The 18600-nt window shown below is 52.4% G+C and overlaps 8 protein-coding genes across 8 annotated transcripts; 3 read left to right on the top strand and 5 right to left on the bottom strand.

Moving 5' to 3' along the window:
* Positions 1 to 764: 764 nt before the first annotated feature.
* On the bottom strand, positions 765 to 2751 carry Z520_07525 (uncharacterized protein; the record flags this gene model as incomplete). Its single annotated transcript, XM_016778022.1, has 6 exons — positions 765 to 840; positions 892 to 1392; positions 1463 to 1484; positions 1547 to 2015; positions 2079 to 2165; positions 2221 to 2751. The coding sequence occupies 6 exons, from the start codon at positions 2749 to 2751 to the stop codon at positions 765 to 767; spliced, it is 1686 nt and encodes a 561-aa protein (XP_016630928.1).
* Positions 2752 to 3933: 1182 nt separating this feature from the next.
* Z520_07524 (uncharacterized protein) lies at positions 3934 to 5332 on the bottom strand (the record flags this gene model as incomplete). Its single annotated transcript, XM_016778021.1, has 2 exons — positions 3934 to 4629; positions 4682 to 5332. The coding sequence occupies 2 exons, from the start codon at positions 5330 to 5332 to the stop codon at positions 3934 to 3936; spliced, it is 1347 nt and encodes a 448-aa protein (XP_016630927.1).
* A 733-nt stretch (positions 5333 to 6065) lies between these two features.
* On the top strand, positions 6066 to 7736 carry Z520_07523 (uncharacterized protein; the record flags this gene model as incomplete). Its single annotated transcript, XM_016778020.1, has 1 exon — positions 6066 to 7736. One exon carries the CDS (start codon positions 6066 to 6068, stop codon positions 7734 to 7736), a length of 1671 nt encoding a protein of 556 aa, XP_016630926.1.
* Positions 7737 to 8037: 301 nt separating this feature from the next.
* Positions 8038 to 9999, bottom strand: Z520_07522 (uncharacterized protein; the record flags this gene model as incomplete). Its single annotated transcript, XM_016778019.1, has 1 exon — positions 8038 to 9999. The coding sequence occupies one exon, from the start codon at positions 9997 to 9999 to the stop codon at positions 8038 to 8040; it is 1962 nt and encodes a 653-aa protein (XP_016630925.1).
* A 428-nt stretch (positions 10000 to 10427) lies between these two features.
* Z520_07521 (uncharacterized protein) lies at positions 10428 to 12641 on the top strand (the record flags this gene model as incomplete). Its single annotated transcript, XM_016778018.1, has 3 exons — positions 10428 to 11100; positions 11195 to 11775; positions 11835 to 12641. The coding sequence occupies 3 exons, from the start codon at positions 10428 to 10430 to the stop codon at positions 12639 to 12641; spliced, it is 2061 nt and encodes a 686-aa protein (XP_016630924.1).
* A 695-nt stretch (positions 12642 to 13336) lies between these two features.
* Positions 13337 to 14161, bottom strand: Z520_07520 (uncharacterized protein; the record flags this gene model as incomplete). Its single annotated transcript, XM_016778017.1, has 1 exon — positions 13337 to 14161. One exon carries the CDS (start codon positions 14159 to 14161, stop codon positions 13337 to 13339), a length of 825 nt encoding a protein of 274 aa, XP_016630923.1.
* An 873-nt stretch (positions 14162 to 15034) lies between these two features.
* On the bottom strand, positions 15035 to 16252 carry Z520_07519 (uncharacterized protein; the record flags this gene model as incomplete). The annotated part of the gene is made up of 4 exons (XM_016778016.1): positions 15035 to 15493; positions 15812 to 15909; positions 15956 to 16134; positions 16194 to 16252. 4 exons carry the CDS (start codon positions 16250 to 16252, stop codon positions 15035 to 15037), a joined length of 795 nt encoding a protein of 264 aa, XP_016630922.1.
* A 443-nt stretch (positions 16253 to 16695) lies between these two features.
* Positions 16696 to 18344, top strand: Z520_07518 (centromere/microtubule-binding protein cbf5; the record flags this gene model as incomplete). Its single annotated transcript, XM_016778015.1, has 3 exons — positions 16696 to 16810; positions 16852 to 17867; positions 17922 to 18344. The coding sequence occupies 3 exons, from the start codon at positions 16696 to 16698 to the stop codon at positions 18342 to 18344; spliced, it is 1554 nt and encodes a 517-aa protein (XP_016630921.1).
* Positions 18345 to 18600: the final 256 nt, after the last annotated feature.

Below are 18600 nucleotides of genomic sequence, written 5' to 3'. Positions count from 1 at the left end.
GACTTTGGTGATTTGGTGATATTCGACTCGAACCCTCGCCCTTGAAGACAAGGGCTTCAGAAGGATTCTGCGCGAATTACCTCGTATTTTGCCTGCCTACACTCCCTAGGCATTACAAAGGCCGGGTTTTGATTAAATATCAGACGGACAAGTAGCGGAGTACCTGGAAGTGTGGTTCCAAGCCATGTCCTCCCATTGCTATTATAATCTAGGGCTGCAGCGATCACTAGCATTACGAGACTCGGAACACGGGATAGCATGCATACTGCAGGCCCCTCTCGTATATAGCCACTCCTTCGGGCCTGGAGTTGGGTTGAGTGTCGATGCGGGCAGCCGGCAGCCCAAGGGTACCACAGCTCGTGGAGGCCTGAAACTCTGGGCGCTGATGGTGCTGATTGCACCGATGGGCCTTCGCCGTGACCCCTAGGCGCGTCACGGGCGTGGCGGAGTGGAACAAGGTCATCCTTCTAAATATCTCAGCTGCTGCTTGATTGGGCGGCGTATCAGCCACAGCCCAAGTCCGGCGGGCACTGATTCGACTTGAACGAAAGAGAAACGTGAAGAAGAAGCCCCAGTTGGAGGTTCTGGAAGAGGAAGGCCCCTTTGTCCATCGCTAGCGCCCACTGGTATGCCGACATTTTGCATGGCCGTCGCTGCGAATATTCCCCGGTTAGGCACCTGCTCTCACCAAACTCCGCCACTAAACACCACGCTCCAGAGCACGGGAGTCTTCTAGAGTGACTGCTTATTTGTCACGGTTCGCCCTAGAAATCGTCATTCATATACCGCTGCAGCCACGCTGTCCTGCCAATTCGGGATCGGATTCTCTTGCCGAATATCCTGTTTAGGGGTCAGCCTTGTGCAAGATCCGTCGCGGACGGGAAACCCTACCAGAGAGGGATCGTCAAAAGACAGACAAACAAGAAGAGGGCGCCCAGGATGCAGAAGACTTGCAAGGGGCCATCTTTAGCCAGCCAGTTGTTGACAAAGTATGTCAGGCCAAAGGTGAGGAGATTTCGGGCGTTGATGGCCACAAATGCTTCCTCGTTCAGCTTGGGGTAAGAGTCGATCACATAACCAAAGACACAGGTCGACGCAAAGGCCAAACTCATGTTTGCAAACCCAAATGTCAAGACTGGCCCCAGCCAATGCGTTTGGTAATGCACAGTCGCTCCGAATCCAAAGAAACCCACCGTGCCGAGAATGATGACGACGATGATGAGCACCAGTCGAAATTCAGGTTCGTAGATTCCCTTATTCTTCTTCGTCAAGTAGAGACAAATCGCGTCGTTGAGTGGGCCAGAGATGACCTCTCCGATCAGCGTCAAGATAAACGGAGACAAGCTGATCAGCCCGACCTGCGACACCGAAAAGTTGTAAGGCGGAGCCACACTACAAGCATCTGTTAGTCTTCGCCGAGGGTGACGGGATCCAGGGTCACCAAGAGTTGGGGGGAACTCACAATATCACTCCGTTGACCACAGCTGCAAATATCCCGTTAGCTTGGATCGACCTATGAAACTGATGCACCAAAAGGAGAACTCACAGAAAACAACAATCCAGGTTAGGGTCGTGCCATACATGAGGAATCCCCAAAATACAGCTGGATAAAAGAAGAGCAGCACAGGGCGCGTAAAGATCTTGATAATCGGAGCATAGCTGTATCGTCCGGTGAAAATCCTCAGCGACTGCCAATATGACATCTTGGGCTCGGCTGATCCGCGCGTGACTGCATAGGACAGATGTTTGTCCTTCTCTCCTTGAGCTTGGGAGAGATCGTGTTCGTGTCCCAGCGTTAGGTGGACATGTTGCGCACCCGGCTTCTCAGGATCCGTGTCGACTGTATCTACAACCGGAACGACCACGACAGCGTCTCGACGATATGTGGTTTCAGGGACGAGAAAGAATACGCCGAACATGAGCACGCCGAACATGATCGCGCATACCCCGAAGGTCCACTGATACCCATCATATTCGATTATGTATCCAGCAACCAAAGCTCCACCAGAAATTCCCTGATTTGGAGTTAGGACACGAAACTTTCACCGACAGATACGTAGGCTCTCAAGGAGACTTACGGTCAGGAGAAACAAATTCCACACCGCGATCCGGGTGGCCCTTTCATGAACAAAGTAGAGGTCGCCAATGGTACATTGGACAAGAACCTATGGGCAACACGCATTAGCACATTTCGTGGTTCCCGGGATGGATCTTGAGTACCTCATACGGTGCCATACCGACACCGCTTATGACCCTTGAAGCCAGAAAGCTGCTGTAATTTCCCGCTTTCGCACCCCAGATAGAGCAGGCAAACATGATGCAGCTCGCAAGAATATAAATTGGCCTCTTTCCGTAAATCTTGGCCAAAGGATTGGTCAAGAATAAACCGAGCCCAATGGTGAGAATCAGCCACGCGGTGGCCTGGGACAAGACCTCGACCGTGATGTGGAGTTGAGCCGAGATCTCGACGAAACCAGGACTCAACATGGGACCGAACGCTCCCACAACGGCAGCGGAGAGTGAAACAATGAGGAGAATCATTTCCTTCTTCCATTGTGGCCAATTTAAAGGATCATTTGGGGAGTCGGATGGCTGAGGAATCAGGATGATATTTGAAAACCTGCCCTTCCCGTGTTTCAACAACTCTCGTGGTATCTCGGAGTACTCTGGTGGCAGATCATCCTGGTCGCTCATGAAAGACGTGCCAGGCACGTTTTCCAGCTTCTTGCAGTCGAGGATTCCGAACGGCATTTTGGTGAGTTATGGCTTTTCGATAAGAAGTCAGTGGCAAGGCTGGGAGTATTACCACTACTTGATGCGCTGGGGCAAGCTCCAGTTTAAGTATTGACAGACTTTCGGAACCCCTTCCGCACTGTTCTGAACGCTGAGGTTGCTGCTGTGGTGCCTTTCCCCCTGCAAGCGTTGGGGCGTGTGCTGAAAGCAAGCGAAAGTGGCCATTCCATTGCGCGGGCAGACCAGTAGGCGTTGGGCGAGGTGCATCGGAAGTGGTCCCCAAGAAGACTAGTCGCAAAAAGCCTCGATCGTGCATCTGAACCATCTCAGCTATTGCAGCACCAGATAGAATTGGTTGTGATGGGATGCCGGAATACTCCCACTGACGAGTATCCAGGAGAGTTGGAGGCTGCCAGACGTGGGCTTGTGATCAGCGGAGCGCTGGTGGTGTAGATTGAGTAAGACGCATTAGGACTTGCATCTACCCCAGCTCGACGAAGTGGGATATGGTGGGGTTCATCTGCGGATGGTGCACTGTCGTCGATCAATTTTGCGAGACTCGGGTGGAATTCCATCTCTTCACGATAGCGACCTTCGCTTCGAGGACGTGTTCTCGGTGACAGTAGCCCGGCAGTTGAGCTGGCTCTGTAACCGTGGAGGTGTGTCTCAGGCTCGTGTCGACCGCCCTTCACAGGTATTGCTGCCTCAGGGTCACCCATGAGAATGTGATTGCTGGCCTCGGGATTGGTAGCTCCAGAATCCCCTCCAATATCGACTATACATCTTTTATGGTCTTTTCGACGGCGATTTGTCCTGCCTGGATTTGAGTGTGCCTGTTCAGATGGCTGGCAAAGGTGAAGCTCGACGCTGTCGACTTCGGGAATACGGTAGTGGATCAACCGTACGTCGATATTATCGTTTCCTTCCAAGGACAAGCCAGAGGCAGTCGCAGGAAGCCATTGTAAATAGGATATCAGCCAGTAAGGCGTGGACGGTTGCATTGGTTGGCATGGTAAAGAGTGCAAGTGAAGAAGTCAGAATAAGACTTGGGCGAACATCGTGATACGAAAAGAGCCGCAATCGAGCGACCGCCTGCGGGAAGTGCCCGCCACCCTTTTACACTTATATCCCTTGGATTCAATCATCTTTATTTCTCAATTAAATGATTTATCACTGCCGCTGCTGCCGCTATATTATGTGCTATGCGAGCTGGTCAATCTCTTGAGCAAGCATTGTCTGCACTCCATTAGAAGCTGGCGGTTCCGACATGCTGTCAGTCTTTAGCGACACGCCTCGATCGAGCTTCTTCAGCACATCATCGACAACCTCGTACGCGTGTTTCTCGGCATCAAAATCCAGAAGCCATGCTTCCCTCTTCAAGTGCAAGGAATTGACATCCTTCCATATCTTGTCCCAGTCGGCCTTGTGCCACTGCTCGCGCGTCGTGACGCCTGTCATCTGCGCTCGGTGGACGCGCTCATATCGGATGGCTTCGTATGCGCGGATGGCTCGAGGGACATTGTCCTTGCCGCTCTTCTCCAGCGTGATAGCAAGAGTCACTCCGTCTTCCATCGATTGACTTGCTCCTTGGATTGATGTTGGCAAAAAGGGGTGCGCAGCATCACCGATCAGTGCAATCCGAGCCTTTGGCGAGATGAAGGTCGGCAATGGATCTCGAAAGACAAGCTTATAATCGACGAGCCGGTCTGGAGGAGTGGCGTCAACAATGTCATGGACTATTGGAGCCCAGCCTTGCAGGTTCCTCTTGACTTCTTCCTTGTCGCCTGGGAATTGCCAATCCTCATCAATATCCGCATCATCTTTGTGTGTCAGCACCCAACTAAACTCTGTGCCATTCTTTATTGATGCAGCCAGGAAATGCTTGTCTTCACCGATCTGCAGCCATAGTCAGAGAGTAAATTACTGGGGATAAGAGCACCGCGCTTACCCATCCGGCATGAGAATCGCCGTTCACCACCAAATGCTTCGTCCTTTCATTCTTGGCCAGCTCGTCCGAGGAAAACCAAGATCGATACACGGCATAACCTGAGGGTTTGGGTTTGTCTTCGAAGCCAAGCACAATCTTCCTTCCTGCTGACTTGACACCTTCGGCTGCAAATACACAGTCTGCCGCCAGCCTCTCGCCGTTCACAATCACGCCCGCTTCGGTATCCGTCTCGAAGTAATCCGTCACTTGTTGACCGAGTCGGATATCAATTCCCCGCGCTTTGGCATGCTGGAAGACAACATGGTGGATTTCTCCCCTGTGGCCGTTGATGCGTCTGCCCCATTGCTTCTCGACATCCCATATTTGCCTCGTGGCGAAAGTTCCTTTCCAATCATAAAAGTCAAGACCTTCACTGTGATGGCTGATGGGTTCAAGTTCCTCAACCACACCTTCCCACCGTTCAAATATATGGCCAGAATTTGATGAAAAGCTAATGATATCGCCCAACGGCTTCAGTTCAGGAACTTTCTCGAGTAATATCACCGAATGACCCTTTCGGTTGCATTCTATTGCCGCACATAGTCCAGCAAATCCAGCACCGACAATGATCACCTTGATGCCGGAGGGAGGTAGCCTTGCGAAGTTGGACATCTTGTAAAGGACGCTTTTGTCTCAATGGTGGTCAAAACTGCAAATAGCGAGGCTGGTCAAAGGGAGACATTTCATTCGGCTCGATATAAAATCTTCAGTTCTCTGCACGGAAATGGTTCCATGTCCTGATCACCTCTACTTTGTCGGCCCCAGGAACCATCGACCGTCCCAAGGGTCTTTCCCATGAGTGGATTGCCACCAACACCATCCACTATCCAAATCAAGAATTGATGCACGGCATGGAGGAGGCATCTTGAGATGGGGGTTTTCCGGGACCTCGTCAACACTCGCAACTGCCGAAGATCTCGACCTTAGTCGGACTCCGGTGTACAATGGGTCTTCTCCGCACATGCATTGCCGCCCCACGAAGAGCGGATCTTCTCTCCACGAAAGCCAGCATAGTTGATGTGGCACGGTCCTCTCCCTGCCAATCATGGTCGCGCCATTGACCTAAAGAAGAGGTTTGTTTTAGTGCTCCGTGACTGCCAGAAATGGTGGAGGGGAATACAACGGCAATGCTCCGGTTGCTCTCCAATTCTCCCGAATTCTGTCTTTTCTACGTGTTTGCTCAGGAAATCGTGAAAGAGCTGTAAGTCTTGGTCCTCTTCGTCGTCGTCGTCGTCGTTATTGCTTCATTGAGGCCAATAAGCTGCCACGCCGTCACCATCGAGTGGTAATTTCTGGCAGCGTCCGGAGCGAGGAACTATTGCTGTCTCGAGACACCCCATCAAAGATGAGTTGGTCTACCATCTTTTACGTCTGGTCTGGCGTGACATGTTTGTTGTTGTTGGGAGTGCTTGGTGTTGTGATCCACGATGTCATTCTATGGAAACGAATGCCACCAGGTCCTCAACCTTTACCATTCATCGGCAACAAATTGGATGTCCCAGCCAAGTACCCGTGGATTCAGTTCCAGGAATGGTCGAGGAAATATGGACCAATTTACACCTTGTGGTTCGGTCGACGGCCAACTGTGATCATTTCTGATCCCAATGTGGCCGTCGACCTGCTGGAGAAGCGCTCCCACAAGTACAGTTCACGCCCTCGTTTTGTGGCCATGGGGGAGATCTTCTGGGATATGAGCAGTATCCTCGTGCAGCCGTATGGCAAGGACTGGTCCGTGCGGCGGAAAGCTCTGCACAGCGTGCTCACGCAGAAAGCGCTCCAGCACTACAAGCCCGTCCAGGAGGCTGAAGGCGCCCGTCTCTGTCATCAACTTCTCGAGCACCCGGAGGACCTGGACAATCTTCTGAACCGCTTCACGGCATCGATCGTCTTCACCATCGCCTACGGACACCGCATCGACAGTATGCAGTCGCCCATCATCCGCCAGCGGATGAAGATCATGCATTGGAATGCCGCGCTCAACGTGCCCGGTCGGTATCTTGTCGAATCATTCCCCGTACTCAAGCACATTCCCGACAGCTTGGCGCCGTGGAAGCGAGAGATCAAATCCTGGGGCAAGGAGGAAGAGCAAGCCAACGCCCAACTACTCGAGTACGTGCGCGAGGACATTGAAAACGCGAAGAAACCAGGCGCTCCACCTCTCCCAAACAGTCTGGCGAAGCAGCTCCTGGAGAACCGCGCCGCAGATCCCTCTGCGTTCGCTCTTCTGCGAGAAAGGGACTTTGCAAGCTTACCCGCGTCCGTGTTCGGCGCGGGCGCAGACACCACGGCATCGACTCTCTCTTCCGCGATCCTCGCCATTATCACCAACCAAGAAGTCCTGGCGGCCGCGCACGCCGAGCTCGATGCGGTCATCGGCCAGGACCGCCTGCCCACTTACACGGACGAGCCCTCATTGCCTTACATCAAAGCCATTTGCAAGGAAGCCCTTCGCTGGCGGCCCGTGGCCGTGCTGGGGGGCACACCGCACGCGAGCACCGAAGCCGACACCTACCGGGGCTACTACATCCCCAAGGGCACCAACATCCTGGGGAACAGCTGGGCCATCAACCTCAACGAGCAATACTACCCGAACCCGGACCACTTCAACCCCCTGCGCTTCCTCGAAGTCTCCGACCCAGCCTCCCTGGGCTACCTACCCAAAGAATACCTCGCATCCACACCATTAGAACGCGGCGCCCCCCATCCTTCCAAGCTAGGCCACTCCTCCTTCGGCTGGGGCCGCCGCATCTGCCCCGGTGCAGACCTGGCCTCGAACAACTTGTACATCGCCATGGCGCGCGTGCTGTGGTGCTTCGACATCCGTCCCTCGAAGGGCTACGTGTACGACACGTACGACTACACGGACGGCTTCAACATCCGCCCCAACGGCTATAAATGTGAAATCACCATCCGGAGCGACCGCCACCGGCAAGTGCTCGAAAAGGACTATCAAGAGGCCAAGGACTATCTTGTGAGGAATTTCCCCTTGTTCAAGGAGCATGAGATTGTCGTATAATTGAGCGAGTGGGTGAGGAGGTGACTTGAGTGGTATGAGGACGGATGGTGGCTGGAGATGTGATCCCTTGAGTGAATAGTTTGGGAATTGTAGATTTTTGGTGGCGCATCGAGAGTAGGCGACACGATGTGGTCGTTGTCGATGATAGAATGTCGCGCGCAAAGGGGAAAATGATGAACTGAATGACTTGCTTTTGAATTTCCAGTAGATCCTCTTGCTGGAAAAACGCTGTCATCTGAGAAGATGCCATTTTGAAGCTCCTCTCTGAGCTTCTGAAAGTATCTCTTGACGCAACCATAACTCAGCTCGCGCCCTGCATACGCCTGATCCGCTCCTCGGCCGCCCTCGCTCTCCGTTCCCTCTCCAGCCTAATGCGCATTTCGGGAGTCAATCCACGCACCTCTTCCTCTCTCTTTTCTGCGCCAGTCTTCTCCACCGCGGCAACCGCGAGCGTTTTGCCAGCGCCGGCCTTCTTTTCTATCCTGTTCAAGTTGCGCTTTTCCTCCTCCACCCTCAAATGTTCTAGACCAGCCTTTCTGCGCTGAGCCTCCGCTACGTCCGCGGCCGCTTTCTCCTGTGCCGCCCTAGCATCGGCTTCTTCTTGTGAGAGCGGTGCAGGGACATGCGCGGCGGACCAGTCGAAAGCCTTTTCGCCGAGTTGGTGGCGAGCTATGCGGAAGGCATCTCTAGTTTTGGCGTCGCCAGCGATTTCGTATGCCGTTTTGCCGTCGCCGTTCTTTAAAGTCGGATTTGCATGCGCCTTGGTGAGCAGCGCCAGCACCAAGGCTGACGAATTGGTCGATGCAGAGAGGTGGAGCGGAGTCGGGGCGTGATGATGCTCAGCCGGAGGGAAGAAGGTGAAATCCGGCGATAGTCCGTTCTTGGTCAAGTAAAGTAAGACACCAGGTGCTTTTGAACGCCGGATCAGACCTTGCAGCTGAGAAGTGTGGAATTGAGCCGTCTCCTCCTCCTTGCTAAGCTTTGGTGCTTGAGACTTTGGTTTCGGTTCCTTCGCAGCAGCTTTCTCCAGAGAATGTTTCTCAGCAGCAGGCTCAACAAGCTTACCGACCTTCAGCCTAGTAAGCTCTTGGAACGAACGCAAAAGTTCGGCTTGAGTCGCTCGACGCGTGCTGAATGGAAAGCCACGTATCCTCTTGTCGTTGCTTCTCAAGACTTGGCCATCGTAGGGTCCAAACAAAGTTCTTCTGTTGGTGCTTCCGGTAGCTCGAATGAAGAGCAGTTCAGCGGAGTCGATCATCCCTTTCCATTCCGATAATACTACTCTGACGTCTGCTTCCAAGGCCATCTCGTTATACCTTCGTATAGATGAACCCGCAGAGTGGGCGTTCCCTTTGGCGTTGTCATTTGCGGATTGAGACCCGCCTTGTTTCCGTCTCGTGGTATATCGATGAAAGGTCTTATGAGCCCTGACGACTGGGTGACGCTCCTCGATCCCGCCGGGTCCTTTCCTCAACTCTGGCACCAGAGAGACAACCATGGCGGCGAAATGACCGCCCCCGATCATGCAAAGAAAGAAATGGGGATCATTCCCACCAGCCTGTGAAGAGACCCCATGCGTCTTCCCGCTCTGTTTTGCCAGTGTCGGTTTGAGCTGCTTCTTTGTGAGGATTTCCACGAGAGAAGAGGATGCAGCTTCTTGTTCCTCGATTGATAATATGGCTCGATAGACGCCTAGCCCAACGTCGCTTCCGATCTTGGGACTTGATAACCATAATAACGGAGCACTACCGAACCCCCGTTTCCTGGAGTCTTCCGTGCCCTCGGTCGGTTGTGTATGAGATATCTTGGCCTGCCGCCTGAGTAGAGCAGTAAGGGTGATGTCTCCGCCTTTTGACTCCTCTTCATCTTCTTCCTCTGACCCTTCCGAGTCTGATCCCGAGAGCGACTCGTCCAAGTCACCAATCATCTTCGTAAAAGTAACTTCATCGACTGGAGGGATTTGTTTTATGCTGAGTTTGAGGTTGTATCGGTGAAAATCCGACTTGACATGCAGTCGCTGGTCTTGGACACTGTCGAAGGTGACTTTGCAAAGTGCACATGATGTTGAGTTTGCAATGCCATCTTCGGTGAGACTAGTTTCTCGATCGGCGGGTATTCCTTCAGAGCGTGACTCTTGGGGCTGCGGCTGCGACTGTTCCCCTCCTGCAATGGTTAGGGTCAGCAGCAGTTCTGGCGGGAGGTCGTAGATGTATAGTGGCCGTCGTAGGAAGGGGTTTGTCTCGGCATGGGTCTTCTCAGCCATTCTCTGCGTGGGGATATGTACTGGCGCTCAGGCTGTTCTTGTGTACCGAGTCGAATTTGGGTATTTGGATGCATCTCAAGTTGCATATTCAACGCAGTCTCCAGGCACGTCATCGGCCTCGCGTCACATGATTTCGCGTCGCCCGACTTTCCCCTTGACGCGTTGAGTGAATTGAAGCCTGAAGCTTCGCCTGAAGCTTTGCCTGTTTCTCACTTGCACATCAGCTCCACCAACTGCCACCAACTGCCACCGCCATGTAACTGCCTGTACAAGGGGTGCTGCTGCCTTTGCCCTGTTGTGCCTCGCTCGTCAGTTCGGACTGCCCTGTCTCACTTCTCAAAATGTCATAAACAAGAAAGGTTTGTTGCTATCACCCTTGTTCACTTGTCCATCTCGCAACCTCCCTTGATCCAGGTCCAAAAGCAAAGATGGCCCGGATCACACCTTCTGTTCCTCCTTTGCACGGAGTCATCATCTGCTTTGCGTCTTACTCCCCTCGCTCGCATCCTGAACTCTCACGCAAGAGTGTTGCGCAACTGAAGATTGACATCGCTCACTGCGGCGGGTCTTATACGACAAAACCCGAGGAGTGTACCCACCTCATCGCCACTCGCGTGCAATTTGATAAGAAGTCCGATCGTATCACTCAAGCCCAAAAGACTCCAGACACGCTGCTTGTCTCTTACGGGTGGCTCGCGGCGTCTTTGGCCTCGAGCGAGCCTGTTGACACAGAACAATACCGTCTCGAGAGCTCGTCGATAAGCGACGATGACACGGCGGTGGGTATTATTGGTCCGCAGCGTCCTCAGAAGGCGGCCTCCTCAAAACGCTCCCGGAGCGATGATGACGATCAGAGTAACGCATCATCACCCAAAAAGCCCAAGTCATCTGAGGCAGCCGATCCACCTACCCCAGGCATAGCCACCAAGGCCATCAAAGTTCCAGTGGATCCCTTTGTCCCATCTGCGCATGCCTACGCTGTTTATGTGGACGACAGCGGTGTGGTATACGATGCCACGCTCAACATGTCCGATGCCAAAAAGAACAACAACAAGTTTTATAGAGTACAGCTCTTGGGATGCGAGGATGGATTCTACACTTGTAAGTGGCCCTGAATGTTTGGATCGGTATTTTCAAAGGTTTTCCCACAAAGTGTTGTATCGACTATACGGAACTGGACCCTAACAAATTACAGGGACACACTGGGGTCGTGTGGGTGAGAATGGTCACCACAGGATGCTAGGTGACGGCTCTCTCGAGAATGCTCTTTGGCAATTTGGGGATAAATTCAGAGAAAAGACCGGTCTCACGTGGAAAAATAGGAATGGAACATCAACCAAGAAGAACGCGTACGCCTATCTCGAAATCAACTATGCAGACTCGGAGGGCGAATCTGAAAAGGGGCCCATGCAAGTGAAGCTGAAAGGTGGGAGTGCCGTGAAAGAAAAGATCTTTGCAGAGAGCAAACTCATGCCACCAGTTCAACGCCTGATGGAACTTATCTTCAACCAGCAGTTTTTCACCAACACCATGGCTGACCTTGACTACGATGTCAATAAAATGCCGCTCGGGAAACTGAGCAAAAAGACTCTACTCAAAGGATATGAAGTTCTAAAAGAGCTGGCTTTGCTCATTGCCGACCCTTCTGTTGCCACCGGTATGGGAGAACAGCCAACTCAAGCTGTCATGAACAGAAGCAATCGGTACTTCTCACTTGTGCCACACGTCGTTGGCCGTCGAGCTCTACCAGTCCTCAAGGATCTGAGTTCCATTAAGGTACCGCCGCATGAGTTTCGCCAATCTCGGGTTTCGTCCCAGAGCTAACTGTGATGCAGAGAGAAATTCAGCTCCTAGAGACACTGACAGACATGCAGCTGGCGAACGAGATTATGAAATCCGCTGCGGTCGCGGAACACAAGACTCTCCACATGCTGGATAGACAATACCAAGGGCTCGGCATGAAGGAGATGATCCCTTTGGTTCAAGACACTCAAGAATTCGCCGAGATAGCCCATTACCTGATAAAGTCCAGGGGAAGCACACATGGCACTAACTACACAATCCAGGATATCTTCCGGATCGAGCGCAATGGTGAAGCTGACCGACTGGACAAGTCTCCGCACGCCATTCTCGGGTCAAAAAGTGACCGTCGCCTACTTTGGCATGGATCCCGCGTCAGCAACTTCGGTGGCATCCTCAGCCAAGGTTTGCGGATTGCACCACCAGAAGCCCCCGTGTCGGGGTACATGTTTGGCAAAGGTGTCTATCTTGCTGATATGAGCTCAAAGAGTGCTGGATACTGCGCGCATTACAATAGCGGTGGAGTTGGGTTACTCCTTCTGTGTGAGGCAGAACTGGGCAAACCCTCTCTCAAACTCACAGATGCCGATTCCAAAGCTGGGAAGCACGTCAAGGAACATAGCTGCATTTCCACCTGGGGTGTGGGTCAGACGGGCCCTTCAGTCTGGAAAGATGCCAGCTGCATTCATCCGAGCTTGCGAGGGGTCAAAATGCCTGATGTCGTCTACCATCCGCCTGGTCCAACGAATGAGCCCAATGCATCCCTTCTGTACAACGAGTATATCGTTTACGACGTGGCTCAGATCAGACTGCGATACCTTTTGCGAGTCAGCATATACTGAGGCTTGAGTTTGACGATGTTGATGCCGAGTGAACCAAGGCTGGCAACTTGGGAACATGCATGTCGATCCAACACTCGTCTTGTTTCACCTGCTACGCGGCAAGCGAGCAATCATGGTTTGCATAGGCAGGAGAGGTCATTAAGTTCTATTCAATCAGTGCTTCAACTACCTGGATCATTTTCTCTAGCATGGATCCATACACTGGTGTATGGAGGATAACAGGAAGGGAAACAGAAGCTATCGGGGAATCGGGGAATTCTTTCGAATGACAGGGACATCAGAGCATAGCTATGGAGGCATCGAGAGAAGTTCCACAGGGCACATTGTACGAGAGAAGCTGATGGGTATGGTTCAGACCAGCTTCTTACGGTCTCATCGAGCAAGAAATGATCCAACTGATCCCTCAATCTTGTTCACACGAACCTTCTTCCATCTTGTTTTGTCTATGGAGATGCGTCTCTCCTTCCCTGCCCTTCCGACCCCTGAAGAATCTATCTCTTTTCTCCCTCTCTTCCGTTGGATGTCGTGGACTTTTCCCCCTATTTGTTACCTCGAAATTTCAAAACGCATCTACCAAGACTCCATATTGTTCCAATTTTTTCTTTCCCGGCCCAAAATCTGGGACCTCCCCATCGAGATAGATCCCCTTTTCCTATGAATACATTCGAGACATGATGAGCACAAACAAAACTGCCTTAGAAGGCCTTCTCGTCCAGGCCAGCCACCCACTTCTTCCGCACCGGACTGTCACGATACTTGTTGTCACGCTTAGATTTCTTGCCGATGACGGAGTCGATGACCTGCAATGCATCGTCGATGACCGCGCTGATGGAGTTGGAGTCGGAGTTGTCGTTGTCGTTTTTGCTATTGTTCCCGTTGTCGGTGTTGCCGTTTTTGCCTCGATCCTTGCCATTGCTGTTCCCCTTGCCGCTTCCATCGCCGGTCCCGGCATCAGTCGACGAAGAGGAGGAGGAAGAGGAATTGGTGGAAGAAGATGTATCGTCAATCGTAGCGTTGCTTGCGCTTGCATCACTAGTAACGTTGGCTGAGGCAGCCGTTGCCGTCTCGTTCGTCGCCGCAGCCACAGCTTGCACCAGATCGGTCGAGTTCCCGGCACACGCACTGGCGATGGCGGACATGGTGGTGTTGCTCATGGCCACGGCTTCAGTGACATTTGCCACGCCGGTCTGGTTGACCGCGGCCTCCATGGCCGCGGCCATGCAAGCGGTGGCGGCATCCGTGGTGTTTTTGTTGTTGCTTGCGTCTTTGTGTTTGTGGCCCTTGTTCTTGCGTGGGAGGAGAGAGTCACGCTTGGAGGCCCATGCAAGCTCCTCGCGGGCAGCTGTCACTGGTAGAACATAGCCGGAGACGGTGGGGACGAAGAAGCCCGGGACGCAGAGAGCCGCGGTCACGACCACCTGCAGCGGGTGAATATTGTGGCTTGGTTCCAAGCCGGCAAGGACGCCAGGCAGGAGCACGAAGGAGAAATTCAAAAAGGAAAGAATGAGGAGCCGGCCCATTGTTGTTGTTGGTGTTTGAAAAAGAGAGGACAACCTGTTGTCTCTAAGAACGGGTGAAAGAGAGGACAAATGGACCAAATGAAGGCAAGTTGCAACAGGACCTGCCTGCTGTAGAATCGAATGCCAAAAGAGAGGAAAGGGCACGGGATGTTGATAGTCAGGGAGAAAGACATAAGAGGGAGAAGGCTGTCATATATACCGAGCAGTCAAAAAAGAAAATATTTTCCCTGCTTTGCCTGTTCCATTGTCGTGGCCCAGTCTTTGGCATGCAAATCCACAACGTGATACTTCAGAACCACAATTCTCTTGCATTGACAGCAACGAGCCTGTGGGTTGGTGACAGGGAATACCGATCACCATGGCGGGCGTCATCGCACATCATTGAATGCACAGCCTCAAAATTCATGGTTTTTGGCGATGGGAAAGGCTTCTCCGACGAACATGCATGCGTGTCCAGGGTTTATCCAGTGCAAGCGAGAAGTCTGGGCTCAAGCATTGCGTGGACAGTGTTTCCCTATATGCATCTCATCCTCGGCAAGAAAACTCTGGAGCATGTGATGTGGCAGGTCCGTCTTGGGTGTAGCGAGTCACAATGGGCGCATCGAGAATGTTCAGAAGGATTGACCGGAAACACTGGAGCCGTGAGACGAAAAGCGTATGAAACCCGTGGAGATGGCAAGGCTGTGGATTCCATGTGGATCAACCCCTGAGGTCCAACATGTTTCAGCTGCATTTTGGCCTTGGCAAAGGCATGCTTCCTGAAGGATGGTGGAATCGTTCTCATCATCGAAAATTGTGATTGGTCGGGGTATCTCGTGTCTCGTCAAATGCTGTTATACAGGTTGTTCACATATATCGCTGAGCAACGGGCCCTCAGTCGCCTCCCAGCCGCCGGCCGGCTCCCCTACCACTCCAAGAGTTTGAAAAGCCACTAGTCCAACCGCGACTCTGCTGTTGGGGGACGTTCTGCCCAGATCTGACGCTCGTTCCATAAGCTTTGTGAGTGAATGAGCTTCTATCTGCACCAAAATATCTCTTGACTGCAGCTGGAGTCTGTATGTAATTTCTGCCGCCCTGGAAGGTCGGATATAGTCTTGTCAGAAAGTCGTAAAGGTGAGCGGCAAAGACGCCAGTGGCTTGTTGCAGGGCCGCTTGAGGCCCACCCATTATCAAGGTGAGCGTGAGCATGGCCCAAGGTAGCAGCTCGACCGGGATTTGCAGTATGATGAAATGTGCTTTCTTGCCCCTGTTATCTTGGGCGAAAGTGTAGATGAGGGCAAGAAGTAAGGCCTGGGTAAAGACGTGGCCGCCGAGCACAAGACCACCGGATACCTACTCCGGAGTCAGCAGACCGACTTTCGCGGCTTTGGGCGAAAAATAGGGATGAAGTGTTGAGATGTAGGAAGCCTAAACCGCCAAACGCAAATTGATTTTTCACGAACAGCTTTCTCAATGGAGCCACCACCATGCCTGTGCCGCATAAAGTCCTTTGACAGATTTGCGAATGAACGGAGCTTTATGTGCCACAGGGGTAATCTCCCTCGTTTCCAGGAACCGCTTCAGCTAGAAAAGACTGGGCGGGCAGATATGCGAGGTGTTGAAGGCAAGACAGGAATGGGTGGATGAGGAAAGGGAAGCTGGAGGACTGACCAGGATGGCAGTTGCCACGAAAAAGACATAGGTGAAGAAGTCGCCCGGTTGCGCAAATCGAGGAGAATTCAGCTCTAGGCCCGAGGCATATGTGTACACTGGTAGAGTTAGACACCGGTTACAACGAAGATGGCGGCAACTTACTGAAGTAGAGGTCGAAGACAAAAGAAAAGCCACCTCCTGTCAAGAGGAAGGAGGAAAGTAGGCGCCAGAGTTCAGGTGGGAACTTGAATATCCAAGGTGTATGGTAAACAATTCGCATGCCAGAGACCAGACCTGAATGTACCAGCGCAGATTCTGCAAACATTGCTGTTACGATTGTCCTTTGGCATTGTTAGATGGACCAGAGCCACCGGAAAGGAGATACATAGGGTTGACCAACCGAGTGACCGGAGGGGTGCTCCAGAATCTGTCCATGATATCCACGCCGCCGCCGCTCATCTTAGACCGTGAATGAGAAGAGACAGAGACAACCTAGAGTATTTTGCAGGACATGGGAAGAACGAGGGTGATTAGATATTCTGAGGATTGGACAGAGTGTCGTAGTTGGAGCGTTGCCTGAAAAGATTTCGAGGCTCCGAGTCTGATACTAGCAGTGCCAAGCCTCTATTCTGGACTAGTCCATATATGGCCTAGTTTGCTCTCCGCACCGACACGCCGTTCAAGATTTTGCTCGACTCCATTTCTTTCGCTCTATGGTCGCAAAGAATAGAGATATTTTTTTAGTCTTGCATTTCATACTCCCACGCCGATACCTGCAGCATACAGGAACCATTTCATCTAGGAGTTGCTTCCTCTGTGTCTTATTTGACGCTCTCCTAGGTTCTCTCGAGCTCTGTACGGATACTTTTGCGCCGCAAGCTCGGCCAACGCAGCTCCGCAACATGGCCAAGGTCGTGGAGGCTGATTTCAGCATCAAACCAGAAAACATCACGCCTCAGATCCCTACATCTGAATGGCCGCTTCTGTTGAAGAACTATGACAAATGCAAGTCCCCAAGTTCATGACCCTCCAAGCTCCAATTAACAGGACGATTCTAGTGCTGGTTCGAACCGGTCATTTCACGCCGATTCCTGTCGGCTGCACACCATTGAAACGCGATCTCAAATCCTACATCTCGTCCGGCGTCATTAATCTTGACAAACCCTCTAATCCTTCAAGTCACGAAGTCGTCGCCTGGGTCAAGCGGATATTGCGGGTAGAGAAGACCGGCCACAGCGGCACACTGGATCCCAAAGTTACCGGATGCTTGATTGTCTGCATCGACCGAGCCACTAGACTGGTCAAATCCCAACAAGGTGCCGGAAAAGAGTACGTCTGCGTGATCCGGTTACACGACAAATTGCCCGGAGGCGAAGCGCAATTTGCTCGAGCACTCGAAACGCTGACGGGCGCCCTGTTCCAACGACCTCCCCTTATCTCCGCCGTCAAGCGACAGCTACGTATCCGAACGATCCACGAGAGCAAGCTATACGAATTCGACAATGACCGGCATCTCGGTGTTTTCTGGGTCAGCTGCGAAGCTGGAACCTACATCAGAACTCTCTGCGTACATCTGGGATTGCTGCTGGGTGTTGGTGCGCACATGCAGGAATTGAGAAGAGTAAGAAGCGGAGCAATGGCCGAGAGCGACGGCATGGTCACTTTACATGACGTCCTCGATGCGCAGTGGATGATGGACAACAACCGAGACGAGTCGTATCTTCGAAAAGTCATTTCCCCGCTTGAGAGCCTCCTGACCACATACAAGAGAATCGTTGTAAAGGACAGCGCGGTCAATGCTGTCTGCTATGGCGCCAAACTGATGATCCCTGGTTTGCTACGATTCGAGGCTGGTATTGAAGTCCACGAAGAGGTCGTTCTAATGACGACAAAGGGCGAGGCAATCGCTCTTGGGATTGCGATGATGTCAACAGTCGAGCTGTCTACCTGTGACCATGGAGTTGTTGCCAAAGTCAAGAGATGTATCATGGAGAGGGACTTGTATCCCCGACGTTGGGGCATGGGACCTGTGGCGCTAGAGAAAAAGAAGATGAAGTCTGACGGAAAGCTTGATGTATGGCCTTTCCCTCCCCCTGTTCTCTGCCTTTATTCTAACCTATCTCTGCAGAAATATGGCCGACCAAACGAAAACACTCCAGCGAAGTGGAATGCTGAGTACACCGACTACGGCGCTTCCGCCAATACAGAAGGCACAAAAGCCACCCCAGTAGGGGAGACCACTTCCAAATCCGACGTCCTTTCCGCTCCACCCGTCGCCCCGAATGGTGAGGCGGGCGGTCAAATGGATCTTGACGAGAAGACTGCTGCCCCTCCTGCAGGAGAAGCGGCGGCGGAGCCTCCGACGACGAATGGCGAGTCTACTCTTAAGATCAGGAAAGAAGAAAAGGAGAAGAAGCGCAAGAGTAAACACGAGGGTGAGACGCCTGAAGAGAAAGCCGAGCGGAAACGGAGGAAACAGGAAAAGAAGGAGAAGAGGGAAAAAAAGAGAGCGAGCGGCGTGAAGAAGGAGGAAAGTGATGACAGCGAGTGAAAAGTCTCCTCGAGACGACCTCTTGGAGTCTCGGCAAACCGGGGCTTTCTGTTACGATTCGATGCTTCTCTGAGGGCGAGCGTCCGCCACAATGGAAATGCAACAAGTACATCATCAACCGATCTGAAGACTGGGAAGATATTTATGCCCATGGCCACCCAATCCCCAGAATCTTCTGAGAGTAGGGGAGGATGTGATCTAGGTCTTCCCTACCCCCTACGAGGTGCCTAGAGTGCTACAATTTCCCGCACTCTTC

The sequence above is a fragment of the Fonsecaea multimorphosa genome (genome assembly GCF_000836435.1).
Source record: "Fonsecaea multimorphosa CBS 102226 unplaced genomic scaffold supercont1.15, whole genome shotgun sequence".
Classification (NCBI taxonomy): domain Eukaryota; kingdom Fungi; phylum Ascomycota; class Eurotiomycetes; order Chaetothyriales; family Herpotrichiellaceae; genus Fonsecaea; species Fonsecaea multimorphosa.
This window is presented reverse-complemented; position numbering and strand designations above follow the sequence as displayed.